This window comes from Kogia breviceps, chromosome 8, assembly GCF_026419965.1.
Source record: "Kogia breviceps isolate mKogBre1 chromosome 8, mKogBre1 haplotype 1, whole genome shotgun sequence".
Lineage (NCBI taxonomy): Eukaryota > Metazoa > Chordata > Mammalia > Artiodactyla > Physeteridae > Kogia > Kogia breviceps.
Window position 1 is genome coordinate 54,309,996 of NC_081317.1, and position 17,205 is coordinate 54,327,200.

Consider the following 17,205-nt stretch of genomic DNA (forward strand, 5'->3'; position numbering starts at 1 on the left):
ACCTAAAAATTACATGGACGAAGCAGCCGAGATGACCCAAGAAAACTCCTAATGAGATCTGGAACTTCTCTCCTTGCTTTGTGGCCTGTGGATGTTATTGTCTTTTTTGTTCATTTTCTCTCTCTCTCTTTCTACAACAGACCACAGAGACGGGTGAAGATGAGGAGGACCAGCCTCTCAGCCTGGCCTGGCCTTCCGATACCCGCAAACAAGTCACATTCCTAGTTGTTTTCCCCATAGTGTTTCCTCTCTGGATTACCTTACCTGATGTTCGCAAACCTGTGAGTAAAGCTTTTTTTTTTGTAGTGAATTTCTTGTAAAAAGCACAGCATATAGCAGTATGCATAGCCTGCTTCTACTTGTCTTAAAAGGAAAAGGGGGTGACGTATACACATGTATATGTGCCTGAAATTTCTCTGGACAAATACACAATAACAGTGATTGTTCTGGCTATTGAATCTATGTAATGAACAACCCCAAAACTTAGTGGTATGAAATGACAACCATTTTATTCTGCTCGTGGATCCTGTGGATCAGTAATTCAAATGGACACATTGGGGACGGCTGGTCTCTGCTCCACAATGTCTGGGGCCTCAGCTGGGAAGACTCAAGTGGCTGGGGGCTGGAATCATCTGGAGATTTCCTGGCTCATGTTTCTGGCACCTGGGCAGAGATGATTCAAATTCTGGGCTCAGCTGGGATTGCCTACTGGAGAGCCTAACGTGGCCTCTCTATGTGACTAGGGTTTTCTCACAGTATGGTGGCATCAGGATAGTCAGATGTGTTACATAAGAGATCAGTACTCCAAGAGTGAGTGTTCTAGCAACACAAGGAGAAGCTACATTGTCTATGATGGCCTAGTCTCAGCAGTCACAGAGTCACCTCCACTGAACCCTACTACTCAAAGCAGTCATAAGTCTGTCTTGATTAAAGGGGAAGAGATAAGTCTCCCTAGAATATATCAGCGTCCTGTAGCGTATGACACCCTTGATGGCAGCAGTTTCAGAGAACTTGCGACCATGTTTTAAAACCACTACAGTGATTGTCTCTGCAAAGGGGAACTGAAGGTCTGAGGCAGAAGGGTGACTCACATTTTGTTGAATATTTGTGTACACGAATTATTCATTCGATTCAAAAAATAATTTACAGAAATGCATTCGTCTGGTGTAAATGCCTATATGTCTGATCTGCTCCCACCAGTATTATTATCATTACCATAATCAATATTATTATCTGCCACTATTAGGTACTGGATGCTGTGAACACAATACCATCTTATAATCAGCAAAGTACAGTCTGAATGTAGATCAAATCAAAAGAACATCCTTTCCCAGTAGTGTCAAACTGGGTTCCTGGGCCACTGCCCCAAAGGGTGAAAGAACTAATGAGAGATAAGGAGAAACAGCTCTACTTTTTATTGTGGTCCTACACACACGTACTCATTCAACAAAAGTGTGTACCTACTATGTATCATGCTCTATCCTTGGTATACTCCATAAATTATATTGTAAATCTCAGAAAACATCTAGTATGAGCATATACATATATATGCCTGCACTTGTATATATATATATATATACACACACACACACACACATATAATTGGCATAAGTAGAAAGAAACTTAGGCAAAAAGAGAGTTAACTAGCTCAAGCCTGGTCACTTCCTAGGGCATAGAGCTGAGATTCAGACCCAGGCCCGTGTGACCACACAGCTTGGGCTCTTCCTCATATTTCTTGATGCCAGAAGGTAGAACCTGAAAACATCATTTCTAAAAGCATTTGGAATAGAATAGTGTGGTGACATCCAGCATAATTTAGCATCCCTCTTCAAGAGCCCTGTGATGATCCCGCCTTCCTCCCTCGAAAAAGACTGGAGAAAAATCCTGTCTCATTACCCTGACCTAGAAATAATCCAACCTGATAGAGAGCCTTGTCTTGTCAAGTACAGGCCAGGAATGACCCCTCACTTAAGGACTCCTGACATTAGACGATTCCTAGGAAAGGGTGAATGGAGCAGGTGTGGCTCACCTAAAGTGCTATCTAGGTTTCTTTGTTCAAGATGCTGTTACAGAGCATCTGCTGTATGCAAAGGCCTGGCTTCCTGGAAACCTGCAGCCAAATCGCTGGAATGCGTTCAGTTTCTTCTTGGCTCCCATCACGTTGACATTTCTGAGATGTGTGTGCTCACATGTGCTCACTCGTTCATTCTCTCTGTCTCTCTCTCTTTCTGTCGCCATTGCTCTGCTGTTTAGTCCGATGCTTTTGCTTAGCCCAGGGAGGAAAATGAGGGAGACAGACAGGGTTTTCTAAATCCCCACAGCAGGCCTAGAGTGATATGGCCCAGAGTCGAGGGGCCTGGTTCACTGATAAGACTGACTGATGTTATAAAATAGATCACTAACAAGGACCTGGTGTATAGCACAGGGAACTATACTCAATATCTTGTAATAACCTATAAGGGAAGAGAATCTGAAGAAGAATATAGTATATATATTGGGTTGGCCAAAAAGTTCATTCTGTTAGCGAATACATTGTTCAATAAAATTCTTGGTGAAAATGAAAAATGTTTCTTTTATTTTCACTTAAAGCTGAATGAACATTTTGGCTAACCCAACATATAACTGAATTGCTGTACTGTACACCTGAAACTAACACAATATTATAAATCAACTATACCTCAATTTTAAAATTTTAATAATAATTTTAAAAATAAATTTTTAGCAAATGGATGATTGATGTCAGCACACAACTGCTGAAGCCATCAGGAAGAAGTGCAGGAATGGGAGGAAGCTGCCTATGACTCAAGGCCCTATAGAATCTCAGGGTTGCGTGGGACTCTTAGAGCAAAGGCTGGTAAAGTGCTCGTCCCCTCTGTGATCTGAGCTGATAGGTCAAGGAAACTGTTAGGGAAGATCAGAGTTCACAACCTGTAACTCCTGGACAGCAAACAGGGTTCCACCATGGCTGTAGTTACCTGGATCGAAACAGGCTGATGCTCTTATCCTGAGGGGTGCAAAGCAAGCAAACAGCTGAACATGAGGTTCCCCCTGTAGTACTGCTGACTAGTCATCCGCTGAGCAGCACCCCGTGGGAGCCAGCCCCTGCAGCGTGCGCTGGGGTAGCCAATGGGGCTTTTGCTCACTGCACCCCCAAGGGCCATCCCTGGATGGACTGGATTTTTTTCTGTTTCTTTCTGAGTATACCATGTGCTGTTCCAAACAGAAATGAGACCCCTAGGTAGAACACTGGGTGTTTCTAGATTTCCTCAGCAAATATTTATTGAGCACCTGTTATATGCCAGGCGTCAGGCTTATGCCCTAAAAGAGATACAAAGACACATCAGTCACAATTCCCATTTTTAAGGTGCTCTAAACTCAGTAGAGGAAACAAAGCATGACCACATGGAACTACAGGGCAAGATTGCACAGCTGTACTAGTGAGAGCAGCTAGACTCGAACCCAAGTCTCCTGACTCTGGAGCATTCTCATGCTGCCATTTACTATAGTGGCTTTTCCCACACGACTCATGAGCTGTGCAATCATGGGAAAGTCACTTCTCAACTCTGGACCCCATATTTCCTCCTCTGTGAAATACAGGAGTGGAGGAAGCTCTCTAGATTCCCTGCCAGTGGTGACATTCTGTGATTCAGGAAAGCATAAAGAGATAACTATCAGTACAATATTGCTAATTTAAGGTGACCATATATCTCCGTTTGCCTGAGATAGTCCCAGTTTACTCTCAAAGCATGCTGGTTTGAGTTATATGGTCATTCTTTGCATACATGAAATGCCGAACAAAAGCATGCCGATTGATACAAAGGCCAGGAGGTGGCTTCTTACTCATGCTCAGCTCAGGAGAGTTTCATTAGGTTTGATCTTGTGTCAGTTAGCTTTTTATGTGTAACACACCACCCCAAAACTTAGTGGCTTAAAACAACAAGCATTTTTTTAGCCCATAATTCTATGAGTTGGCAATTTAGGTGGGGCCAGCCTGACAGTTCTGCTACTTACTTATACGGCTGAGCGCTGGTTGGTGTAGGCGTATGTCAGCTGGAGCACCTTGTCTGTTCCACTGGCCTTGTATCCTTAAGCAGGCTAGCCTGGGCTTATTCCCATGACGGCCAAGTTCCAAGAGTAGTGAAGCCACAAAGATCTAGTTCAGAATCTGCACACTGTCATTTCCACTACATTCTATTAGTCAATGCAAGGCATAAGGCCAGCCCAGATTCAGAAGCTTGGGAAGTAGACCTCATCTCTTCATGGGAGGAATTACAAAGTGATGCGGTCATTTTTGCAGTCTGCCATGGTCCTCATGTCCTGCCACAAGGGCCTCTTGAAAAATTATCCAGGGAGAGGAGAGACAGAAGAGAAAACTATCAATTAATAGACACTTGCTACTTCCTCAGAGCCTGGCAGTTCTGCCTCCTGAGTAGTTTTTGAATTACCCATGGAGATGAACATCCCAAACCTTGACAATAATTACAATGAAAACACGATTTTTTTCTTAATGTATACATCTAGTTTCAGAGTAAATGGTACTCCTACTTGCTTTTATTTACACTTCATTTATATGCAAATTATATGACAGTGTTTGTTGAATTATGCATACTTCCAGCTCAGATAATTAATGGTGGGCTTCACTTTTATAGTTTTCTTAAATTAATGGCTTTGTTTTAGAAGTACAAGAACTGAAATGAAAACCTTAATGAGGAATATATCTTTGATGAAAATTGAAAATAATAAAGGAAACAAAGTCCCCAAAAGTTTTATTTTCTCATGGCCTAGCATGGATGTTCTTACAAAACAAGAATGCATCTCATGAGATATCAAAATATGACCCATCACAGCTAGGAAGGTACTTCAGAACCCAGCTAGGTTTTTGCAATTTCTATCATGCTTTGGTTCATTCACCAAGTATTTATTGTGTCTACTATGTACCAAGCACGGTTCTAGCAAGGATGGAGTGATTGAGGCCCTGAGAAGTTGAGTGACTTGTCCAAGCAAAACCAGCTAATAAGAAGCAAAGCCAAGACTCTAGGCCATATCTCTGCAGTCACTTTCACCTCCCTGAGTTTCAGTTTTCTCATCTCTTAAAAATCAAAATGAGCTTAATATTGTCTAATAACATCTGCCATTACTATCCAAGCACTTGTTCTGTGCCAGACAGTTTGCTAGACACTTCATATGCGAGAAATCCTCAGAACTACTAGACATTGTTATTCCTCCCATTTTACAAAGAAAGAAACTGAGATTTAGAGCAATTAAATAATTTGTCTCAGGGCACATAGCTGGTTATTCATGAGCAAGGATTTCAGTACTGGTCATAGTAATCCAGAGACCATACTTTTAATCTTTAACAGGATTGCTTTGAAGAACTCTGTTAAATATGTATGCCCCAGAACCTTGCACAGAGGAGATGCTCAGTGAATATTTGTTGAATTTAAATAAGTTAGGAGATGGCCAATTTGTGTGACCAGCTAATGTCCAGTAATGTTTTTTAAGCCAAGAAAATATCACTCTGATGTACTAAAAACTTCTAATGAGAACATTAGCTGTCAATTATACTAGTAAACCATTACATTGGAATAAAATGGACACATGTGCCAGCCAACACATGGATACAATTTGCTTTTTGCTAATTGGTATGAGGTCCATCCCAGCAGATGTCAGGATGAACCGCCATTACTAACCATAAATTGACACATCAGACCTTGGCTTCAGGAGCTCTTTTCTTCCTTCCAATGAGACTGGTAACTAAATATGAGTACACGTGCTACTGGGCAGTTATAACTGGAATGAGACCACAGAGTCCAAAGAAGGGAAAGAGTCCAGAAAAAAATGAAAGAAGGAATTACCTGGGCTGTGAGATTGGAAATGGTAAGGTACTTTGACAGTCAGGGAAACACTTAACCAAACTGTTGATGCATGAAAGGTTGATGCTTCCAAAGCAGGAGCAATATGGGAGGCTGGGTGAGGCAGACGGTTGTACAGCTGGAATGCTAGTCTGTATTTCCCTGATGCTCTTTATTTACTGACATTCAGAGCATAGGCTAGTACTATGATGATGATGATCATTATGTGTCCAAAGCCGGGTATATTTTGAGCATTATTGGCCCTGTCTTTCTTTAGGAATGAGTATAACCTAGATTCCTAACATCTAGGAATGCGTGCTATATAGTCAGAGAGACCTAGATTTGAATTTCATGTCTAGTTCAAGATCTGGGTATAGCGTAAGTGCCCAGCCTTTACCTACACCTAGTGAATGATGAAGACCTGAAACTTCACAAAGAAAAAATATTTTTAAACCTTTTTTTTTCCAATGAGTTCCTAATCCAATACTAGGTACATTTAGATGTCTACTAATGACTAATTGGCTTCTTGATTAAGACTCATAAGCATCAAATTTTGAAATACAGAGGTTTTCAATAATATATTGGTGTAAACTTAGCACCTTTAAATCCTTAGTCCGATTCCTTACTTTCTGCCTTTTGACTGGAATGGTCTATGGTTCAGGGATGATATTTTTTAGATGAGAAATATGTTCAGGAGCTTCCCTGGTGGCGCAGTGGTTGAGAGTCTGCCTGCTGATGCAGGGGACACGGGTTCGTGCCCCGGTCCAGGAAGATCCCACATGCTGCAGAGCAGCTGGGCCCGTGAGCCATGGCCACTGAGCCTGCGCGTCCGGAGCCTGTGCTCCACAACGGAAGAGGCCAAAACAGTGAGAGGCCCGCGTACTGGAAAAAAAAAAAAAAAAAAAAAAAGTTCGCATAATTTGATTCTGACTTGTGATGCTGTATCAATGAACAGACATGCAAAGGTACAAAAAAATTAAATAATAATAAAATAATTGTTACATACTTAGTAAGTGAGCTAACCTGGAAAGGGGGCATACCTATGAAATGAGGACTCTCCCAGGATATCCAGTCCACGTGCCATATCATAAAGTGTGGAGATGGTACTCCGTTCCCTCCCAGGATGCTCAGAATCAAGCTAAGGGTTAGCTACTGCTCAAACCACATGGGTGGTCCCACATCACAAGAGGGGGCCTTTCTCTTCCCTGTGACAGAGCATGGCATGGGAGATGAAGCCCTCATCACACCTAGGATCCTGAAACAGTGACTTGTGGCCAGAGGAAAAGAATAGGGACTCTAATCAGCTAAATGCCTTGCCTGGGAAAAATTGATTTCTTGGCACTGGCAATTCCAAGGCTCAGGGAATCTGGTCTCCAAATCCAGCTGAACCCCTCGCTTTAAAGAAATTTGCTTTCAAAATGAATGTCTCAGGCTCCACTTTGAAAAATTGATGACTTTTTTCCCATAACCCATTAAATAGTACTTAGGTCCCCAGAAGGAGTCTGAGTCTTTGGCTGAAATATTTTCCTTCTGAGAAAGGGAAGGAGTAGGGGGAAGCATTTAAGAACAAGGTTGTGGCTACTCACCGTGGTTAATGCTTTCCCCAATTTAATCAAGCCCACTGGTCTTCCAGACATCCCAGCTAATAAAAGGCCCAAGAAAAGCCACAACCATTGAAAGAAAGAAATGGTTATTGTGAAATTTAATAGAACTATGTGAATGATAATGAAAACATATATTAAAAACTTGAGATTAATAGAACATAAGCCTGTTTGGAGCAATAGGCTGTGTTCATCATTAAAGATATTCAAAAGGTTACCATATACAAGTTTATCTTTTCCTTTTAATGAAGCTCTCAAAAGCCATGGCAGAAGCGTTCTATGTGACTGCCCAAGGTCAGCTCTTCAGACAAGTGAGATAGCTTTCATCCAGGTCAACTCCAGGATTCATTTCTCTGGACAAAATTGGATGGCATTATCAAAGCAAAAAATGAGATTGTTTCTCAAAGTGGAAAGCTTTGAAATAAAAAGTGTTTGGCAATAATAAATGAGAGACTCTCTGAGAGCATTCTGTTATCTGAGCATGTTTGAAAGGATCCCAATTTTGCAAAAAGGGCATCAACAGGACACCACTACCATCCAGTGCAAGCACGGATTTCCCTATAATGGGATGGATAAGAAACACTGCATTTTGAGTGTCTGATTTTGGCTGATGTTTGAAAGAAACTTTAAAAGTGCTCATACTATAAGCCTGAGATTGCACAAAGCCCAGGGCTAGAAGCAGAATTGGATATAACATAGATAGGGGTGGAGAACAGGAGAAAAAGCATTCCCAAGAATGTCTACTGTGCCACCCCCGTGGAGAGCAGCACAAGTGAGCATCTGCTGTTGATACTTGTGTGGCTCCAACGTCCTGGAGACTGGCCAACCTCAGGAATCTGTATTAATTGTGGTGATGGCTTCTTCTGTGTGGCTTTTCCTCATAATTCATGGGACCGTAAAATGAACCAATGTATTTTGGAAACTATTGATCCTTCTTGTTAAATGTAATTAATCCCGTAGGCTTTCTGGCATATGGATTATTAGGATACATGGGTTGAAGCAATAGAAACTGATTCTCTTGAAATTGAAAAGAAGGTAGAAAAGGGAGCAGGAGAGGGAGAGAGAATGTGGGGTATTGAGGGATTGAAGGCAAGGCTGAGAAACCAAGCCTTGGAAAGGGCAGAAGCAGAGAGCATCTGAGAAACCAGCAGCAGGACCAGACATTCTCTTCAAACGACGTCCATCTCAGAAACTAACTTTGAGATGGCTTGGCTTCCACCAATTTCACATTCTCAAGAGAGAGAATCTTAATGTCCCAGCTTGACCAACGCTTGGTCTTTTTTTTTTTTTTTTTTTTTTTTTTTTTTTGCGGTACGCGGGCCTCTCCCTGTTGTGGCCTCTCTCATTGCGGAGCACAGGCTCCGGACGCGCAGGCTCAGCGGCCATGGCTCATGGGCCCAGCAGCTCTGCGGCATGTGGGATCTTCCCGGACCGGGGCACGAACCCATGTCCCCTGAATCGGCAGGCGGACTCTCAACCATTGTGCCACCAGGGAAGCCCGGTCATTTATTTTGATTGCTAATTCTACTAGGACTGCAGGCAGTGAGGGAGAAGTAGCTGAATTGGTGGTCTTAGCTTTGAGCTATCAGATCACCTCAGTTAGCACTCACATTCTCTCCTCTTTCTGGTTCTCTTTCAGTCATCAAGGAAGTTTTTTCCCATCACGTTCTTCGGCTCCATCACCTGGATCGCAGTATTCTCTTACTTGATGGTCTGGTGGGCACATCAGGTAAGGCCTTGAGAGTGACACACATCTGCCTGGCTTTTCTCTTGGTTGTTAAGTGGCTAACCAGTGTGTTGGCTTTCTGAAACTGTCACAACAGTAATGCATCTAACAAATTACATATTCCAGGACTAAAGGAATTTAGTCCCCTTAACTTTCCCTCGTCTCCAGGCCTTTCCCTATAGTGTGGACTCAAATCGGCACAGTCCCAGACAGCCATGTGGAGGAAAGGCAAGTCTCACTGCTTCTTGCCCTCTGAAGCCTGAAACCAGGCCAACCCAGGCCTAGAGGAATGTCAGAGTTTTTCCAGGCTCAGCAGCACTTACTTTCTCTTGGGCAGCCACTCACCTCATGTTCTCATCCAACTGGCTCTTAGGGAAAGAACTGGAGACAAAATGGTCTCTTCCTTGAGCCTCCATTTACAAAAATGATGATGTATTTCCCTTTTACTACTTTTAATTCAATACCAGTCATAATGCCCATCACCAGAATAAACTCTCAGGAATTGTTTGTTGCAACACATGAATGGAAAAATGAGATGCAAAGGTCTTACATTCTCAAAGATAGTAATGGTTACCATTATTGATTGAATGTGTACTACATGCCAAATAATTCACATCCCTTTGTCCTTGTACATGGTTATAATTTCTATGAGGGAGGTACTATTGTTATCCACAGTTTACAGATAAAGTGTTAAGCTTAGAGCTAATTAAAAAAAAAAAAATGCCCAGGATCATTTAGGTAGTAAAAAGCAGGACTGAGATTCTAACCCAGCACTCTGCAGCTCCAAAACTCATGCTTTTAATCTCTATTATAAACTACATAAATTCCAACTGCCCACTTGTATTCTTTGCCTAATATACCCTTAAAATTATTATACTTCTTAACAGAAATAAAATATAGCAATTTTAAATAAGGAAATATACACCAAGGACATATATGGATAGAGTTCTCAACAAATGCTGCTGGAATAATTGGATTTCTATATGCCAAAATAAATGAACTTAGACATTTACCACCTGCAATACTCAAAAATTAACTCAAAATGCATGATAGTTCTAAACGTAAGAGCTAAGAACATCTAGAAGAAAACAGAAAATCCACATAACCATGGGATAGGCAAAGAGTTCTATGATATAACACCAAACCATGATCCATAAAAAAAAAATTGACTAACTAAATGTCATCAGAAGTAAAACTTCTGCTCTTCAAAAAACCTCATTTAGGGCTTCCCTGGTGGCGCAGTGGTTGAGAGTCCGCCTGCCGATGCAGGGGACACGGGTTCATGCCCCGGTCCTGGAAGATCCTACATGCTGCGGAGCGGCTGAGCCCATGAGCCGTGGCTGCTGGGCCTGTGCGTCCGGAGCCTGTGCTCCGCAATGGGAGAGGCCACAACAATGAGAGGTCCGTGTACCACAAAAAAAAAAAAAAAAAAAAAAAAAAACCTCAAAACAGGGAATTCCCTGCCTGTCCAGTGGTTAGAACTCTGTGCTCTCACTGCCGAGGGCCCAGGTTCAGTCCCTGGTTGGGGAACTGAGATCCTGTAAGCCGCATGGCACAGCCAAAAGAAAACCCCAAAAATTGGAAAGACAAACCACAGACTGAGAGAAAATATTTGCAAATCATATCTCTCTGATAAAGCACTTGTATCCAGGATATATAAAAAGCTCTTAAAGCTCAATAATAGAAAGGCAAGCGTCTACAGGCATCTTAATGTTTAAGATGGACAAAAGATTTGAGTAGATATTTCACCAAGAAAGGTATGCAAATGGCTAATAAGCACAAGAAAAGATATTCAACATCATTATTCATTAGAGAATGCAAATTAAAACCACAGTGAGATACCACTTCACAGTCACTTGGATGGATATAATCAAAAAGACAGAAAATAACAAGTGTTAGAGAGGATGTATAGAAATTGGAACCCTGATATATTTTTGGTAAGAATGTAAAACAGTGCAGCCACTTTGTAGGCAGCTTAACAGTTCCACAAAATGTTAAGCATAGAGTTACCATATGATCCAGTGATTCCACTGTCTATATACCCAAGAGAAATGAAAACATCTGCACAATTTATACACAAATGTTCACAGCAGCATCATTCATAATGGCCAAAAAGTAGAAACAATCCAGGTGTCCATCAACTTGTATGGGTAAATAAAATGTGATATATCCACACAATGGAATATTATTCTACAATAAAAATGAATGAAATACTGATACATGCTACAGTGTGAATGAACCTCTAAAATATTATGCTAAGTGAAAACAGCCAGATCACATGTTGTATGATTCCATTTATATGAAATGTGAATAACAGGCAAATCTGTAGAGGCAGAAAGTAGGTAACAGTTGCCTAGAGTTGGGGAGGTTGGAGGGCAAATGGGAAGTGACTGCTAACGGGTGTGGAGTTTCTTCTTGGAATGATGAAAAATTGAACTTAAATTCTGGTGATAGTTGCACAATTCTATAAATATACTAAAAAAACACTGAATCATATACTTTAAATGGGTGACTTTTAGGGTATGTGAATTATATCTCAATAAAGTTGTTTAAAAATAAACATAAGATACCACTTCACAACCATTAGGATGACTGCAACCAAAAAGACAGACAATACCGTTTGTTGATGAGGATGTGGAGAAACAGGACTGCATATATTTGTCAAAGCTCACAGAACAGTATGCTTTTTTTTAAGGGTGAATTTTACTATATGGAAATTACACCTTAATTTTTTCAGAAAGAAGATATGGCATCACTAACAAAATCCACTGGAAATGTTGGCTGATAAACCAAGCATTATTCCTACAAGATATTTTATATTATTCCTATCACAGTTATTTTACTGACATTTGACCGCAGATTACTCTTCCTTAATATTTCCAAAAATCCTCGGCCCCCTGAAGAAGTTCTGTTTGCCCCCAAGTCATTATTTTCTACATTTGTTGAAAGATGTTTGCTACCGATACCCAGCAGAAATCATTGCAGAAGGTAAGCTCCTTCTCAACCTCCAGATTTCCAGGCTAAAAGGAGTGTTTCTTTGCCATTTATAGATATATAATGGCCTTTCCTAATAATCATTTTTATTCTTCCATGTCCTGATAAAGGAAAGATAGTTATTTTTTTCACTTATTGGAATATATTTTCTAGAGATTTCTCTTCAGTCATACTAGGAAACATCATCCTACAGGCTTCCATCTCTTTCTTTACTTTTAAATGATTATCTTAATTCCACAATCCTGTTTCCTTTTCATTTTCTTGTAGAAAAATACAAACACAATGTCTGGAACAATAATAATTACTAAAAAAAAAAAGCGCAGAAATATAAAGTGCATAAAGAGAAGCCTTACTAGCAAATAATGAATGAGAAGTTTCTCTTTCTTTACTCCAAAGAAATGCTTTCTCTTTCAAAATATCCAGACAGCTGATTAAAATAGCAGATTCTGTTCTAAGTCTGTAGCTCTAATTCTATCATTTGTACTTTTAAACTGTAAAAGCTATAAAGATAACAAGTGTACCATTTAGTGCTCAACTATTTTGTTATCCACAGTTTTACCAATAATAAATACTATTTAATACAATTATTTGGCTACTGTTTGGCCAAAAATAAATGCCCTTCACATAAAACACTTTGTGCATACTTTCCTTTAGTTTGGGGAGTTTTTTGTTTTTGTTTTTACATCTTGAATCTTCATCTTAGTAAATTTCATGGGTGATGAGAACCTGTGACTAAAATCTATCCCGCATCTAGTTAATTAGATGTTAATTCTCAGTTAATGCTAAGAGTCAGATACAACCTCATGTCTCATTTAGCCAATATGACATTTTGCAGATCCTCACTAAACCACAGCAAGGAACTGGATCATGGAATATTGGAGCAGCACTGGATATGGATTCTGAGTGGCCTCGTTATTTATTCCTATTAGAAAACAAAGGAATTCCCCCAAGAGACTACTGAGGTCCTTTCTAGCTATAAACTCCTCTGATGCTCCCTGATTTGATCAGAGTGCTGTCCCATCCATGCACCCATCACCTTGCCTCTGACTCACCAAAAGCCCACTTCAGTGACATAGACTCAAAATGAGCTTCTGAAAACTAGTTCTGCTTCAGTGAAAGTGTTTCTAGAGCCACCCAGAGTCATCAGGGTTTTGATGTACAGTGAAAATTCATCATGATTCATGTGATTTCCCACATTGTAAACTGACCCTGCTAAACCAGCTTCTGTCCCTGCTGCCAGAACCCCGAGGGTTGCACTCTGATATTTTGGAGAGGGAGAGGAGGAGTGTCTGAGTTATCACAGCTGATATTTATTGAACATTTTCTTTATGCCTGACACTAGCTGCTATTTTGCTTTATATGCGTCATCACATGTAATCATCCCAACAACTCTGAGGGTAGATTTTATTATACCCATTTTACACATGAGAAAAACTGAGACTCAGGGAAGTTGGCCACTGTGCCCAAGGAGTGGCAGGCTAGGATTTGCACCCAGGGCTTTTTGTACCCCATGCCAGCACTCTTAACCACACTACCATTAACACTTCTCTTCAATTTCTGCATTATTGTCAGTAGTGGCATTCAAACTCCAGATACGAATTTTTTTAAAATAGTCACTGCTTTAAAACTCCCTCTAAGATTTTAAATTACTAAGAACGTATTAGATAGTGTGGAACTTATTGAGGGCGACAATCATTTAGTCAGCATCTTCACAGTCTTTGAAAATGTTTCACTCCGTGGACTTCCCTGGTGGCACAGTGGTTACGAATCCTCCTGCCAATGTGGGGGACACGGGATCGAGCACTGTTCCAGGAAGATCCCACATGCCGCAGAGCAACTAAGCCCATGAGCCACAACTACTGAGCCCTCAAGCTACAACTCCTGAAGCCCACGCTCCTAGAGCCCGTGCTCTACAACAAAGCCACCGCAATGAGAAGCCCGCACACCGCAACGAAGAGTAGCCCCCGCTTGCCACAACTAGAGAAAGCCCGTGCACAGCACCAAAGACCCAATGCAGCCAAAAATAAATAAATAAATTTGTAAAAAGAAAATGTTTCACTCCAAATCTAACAAAAAATGTCATCAGGGAGAATATTTTGCTCAAATAGGGCACTTTTGTACAAAACTCTTGTTTAACTTTTTCTAGGAGAGTCAGTGAAAATCATGCTATTAAAATCATCTAAGTATGCAGATTGATTTGTTTATTCAGCAAATAGGTATTGAGAGCCTGCTATGTACCAGGCTATGTTCTGCTTATTAGGGAGACCATAGTGATTAAGGCCATGTCCCTGCTCACATAGATGTCACTTTCTAATGGGAAGCAGTAAATCTGTGCACCACGAGGATAGGTAAACTAGTTCAGCTCACCAGGCTCTAGAGCAGGCATGACCATCAAAATAAAAATAGCTCCCAACTATGTTTTTAAGCTAGTGGGAACCAGGCTATTCCTATAAATCAAAACAGAGATTTAGAAATAGGTTTATTCTAGAAATACACCCAGAGACATAGAAAACAGGCTTATGGTTACCAAACGGGAAATGGGGGGAGGGATAAATTAGGAGTTTGGAATTAACATAAACACTACTATGTATAAAATAGATAACCAACAAAGACCTACTGTATAGCACAGGGAACTATACTCAATATTTTGTAGTAACCTATAAGGGAAAATAATCTGAAATATATATATATATAACTGTACACTTGAAACTAACTTTGCTGTATACCTGAAACTAACACAGCATTGTAAATCAACTATATTTCAGTTTTTTAAAAAAGAAATAAGTTTATTCTATTCCCCCAAAACCTTTATTGTTACATGCTACTTTGGCCCTTTACATTTTCTCAAAAAATGCTGGACGTCATCAGGTAGGAAACCAAACTGAAAGAATTGTCGTAAAGGCTTTCAGAACTTCAGTTCACCAACTCCAGAAAATACATAAAGTTTTTAAAAGAAAGACAACAAGAAGACAAACACGTTTCTCAAGAGACTGGAGGAGCATACATTGAAGGCTAGACCAACTGTCCAAAAGAGAAGTCATCAGTCTTAAAAGGCAAAGAGCAAAAGAATGTAATAAATGTCCCCCTGTCACTTTTCAATGATGACATACATCATTGTCAAACCCATTTACAAAGGGTTTTTCCATAAATTATAATTTAGTCCTCACAACCACCTTATAAGGTAAGTATTATCATACCCACTTTATGGATCAGAAAACAAGGATAAAAATATAAGTAACACAGCTGTGTGTTATATATTAAAGTTTTTAAGAGACTCAACCTAAGAGTTCTCATCACAAGGAAAAAGAATTTTTTTAATTTCTTTAATTGTATATCTATCTGAGATAATGGATGTTCGTTAAACTTATATGATAATCTTTTCATGATGTATGTAAGTCAAATCATTATGCTCTATACCTTAAACTCATGCAGTGCTGTATGTCAATTATATCTCAATAAAGCTGGAAGGAAAAAAAAAAGAAGGAAAGTGAGGATCAAAGATATTGCCCAATTGGTCCAGTTAGCAGTAGGTCAAGTACTTCATAAATTCCAGAGCCAGACCTTAGACCAAGGTCCTCTGATTCCCTAACTGTTGCTTTCTCCATGGCTGCCTTGCTGATTTACAGTCCTGTGTTACAAAACCCCAAAACACCCAAAATCAAGTTTTCTGTGAAAATGGTAGAGTCTAAAAGTGTTTAAGAGTGGGTAATAGACACTAGGAAATGTTAAGGAAAAATGGGAACACTGGGTGTCAATTCTTAATCTTCAATGATAAATCCAGGGGCAAATCTGCTACAGGATTTGGTGCCATTGTCAGGCACTGGCCCCTGTAGCCAATGACCAATTGGCATTTATAACTCCGATCTTCTGCTTCCCCTGCCTGGTCTTAATAAAAACCATATAGAGGCTGCACTCTAGTCTTCTATAGCTCTTTTTTGAGATTATCTGTTTAATCCTCATGTGAACATTCCTGATCCCTTGGGTCTGAATATCATTAAAATATAAAATCCTTTCTGTCAATGATGGTGTTATTCCTTGTTATCATCTCAATACTCAGCACAGCACAGAGTAAGAACTCATTAAAAGGGAGTTGCATTCAAATGTTAGTGGTTTTGATGGTTTTGTGACTTCAAACACTCATATATTTGTCCCTGTCGTTGCTTTTAGGTTGGAGAGACAATTGGCATTAGTGAAGAGATTATGGGTCTGACCATTTTGGCTGCTGGGACCTCCATCCCTGATCTGATCACCAGTGTCATAGTGGCCCGGAAGGGGCTCGGGGACATGGCTGTGTCCAGCTCTGTTGGAAGCAACATTTTTGACATCACTGTAGGGTGAGTAGAGCTAGTTGTATAAAGGTTCACATCAGCTCCACCACTGTCTTTGTCTTCTTAGAAGCTGTGAAGACATGACCAGGATCTCAGAGCCCGAAACCAACCAATACCAATAGAAAGTAAAGACTGGTAGTACCATTCAATTTCACCAACTCTAATTTTCATTTTCAGAGAACTTCATGAAGAATAAGTTATCCGTAGACAGGCAGAAACACATAACTTGCATACAGAGTGGGTGTTGTAGGAAATACTTTAAGAGAATTTCACCTATAAAATGGTATTGGCTATATGTCATGAATATTCAAAATTCATATGTGACTGAGATGCTCTGGTGGTTTCACTGTATTTTTTTCTATGTTCTAATTCTAATAAAAGTCCCCACCAGCCTCAGATGAGATTTGGATTGGAAAGCAGACTGAAACAAACATAGGCCCAGAAAAAATATCCCATCTCCTTCCTTGGAAAATACTGGCAGGTTTGGCATTATCATTTCTTTATCTGTGCTGGTGAAGATATTCTAGGGTTTTTGAAAGTTAGAAGATGAGATCTGTTCTTACAGTTAAGCAAACTGAAGTTCTCAATATGAATAATCTCAAGTGGATCCTATCGGGGAGGGATGCTGTCATCTCTATCATTTCATTTAATGTGTCCAAGTAAAAGTAGTCTGATAAACAACCTTGAAGGAGAGCCCCTTGAGA

The 17,205-nt window shown here is 40.2% G+C and overlaps 1 protein-coding gene across 4 annotated transcripts in view; it reads left to right on the top strand.

Moving 5' to 3' along the window:
* Positions 1–17,205, top strand: part of SLC24A2 (solute carrier family 24 member 2) — a 252,875-nt gene that overhangs the window by 223,819 nt on the left and 11,851 nt on the right. For all 4 annotated transcript variants that reach the window (XM_067041427.1, XM_067041429.1, XM_059071138.2 and 1 more), the window contains 3 exons: positions 141–281; positions 9,093–9,182; positions 16,341–16,507. In XM_067041427.1, coding sequence (XP_066897528.1) covers positions 141–281; positions 9,093–9,182; positions 16,341–16,507 — 398 coding nt within the window. The remainder of the gene's footprint in view (positions 1–140; positions 282–9,092; positions 9,183–16,340; positions 16,508–17,205) is intronic.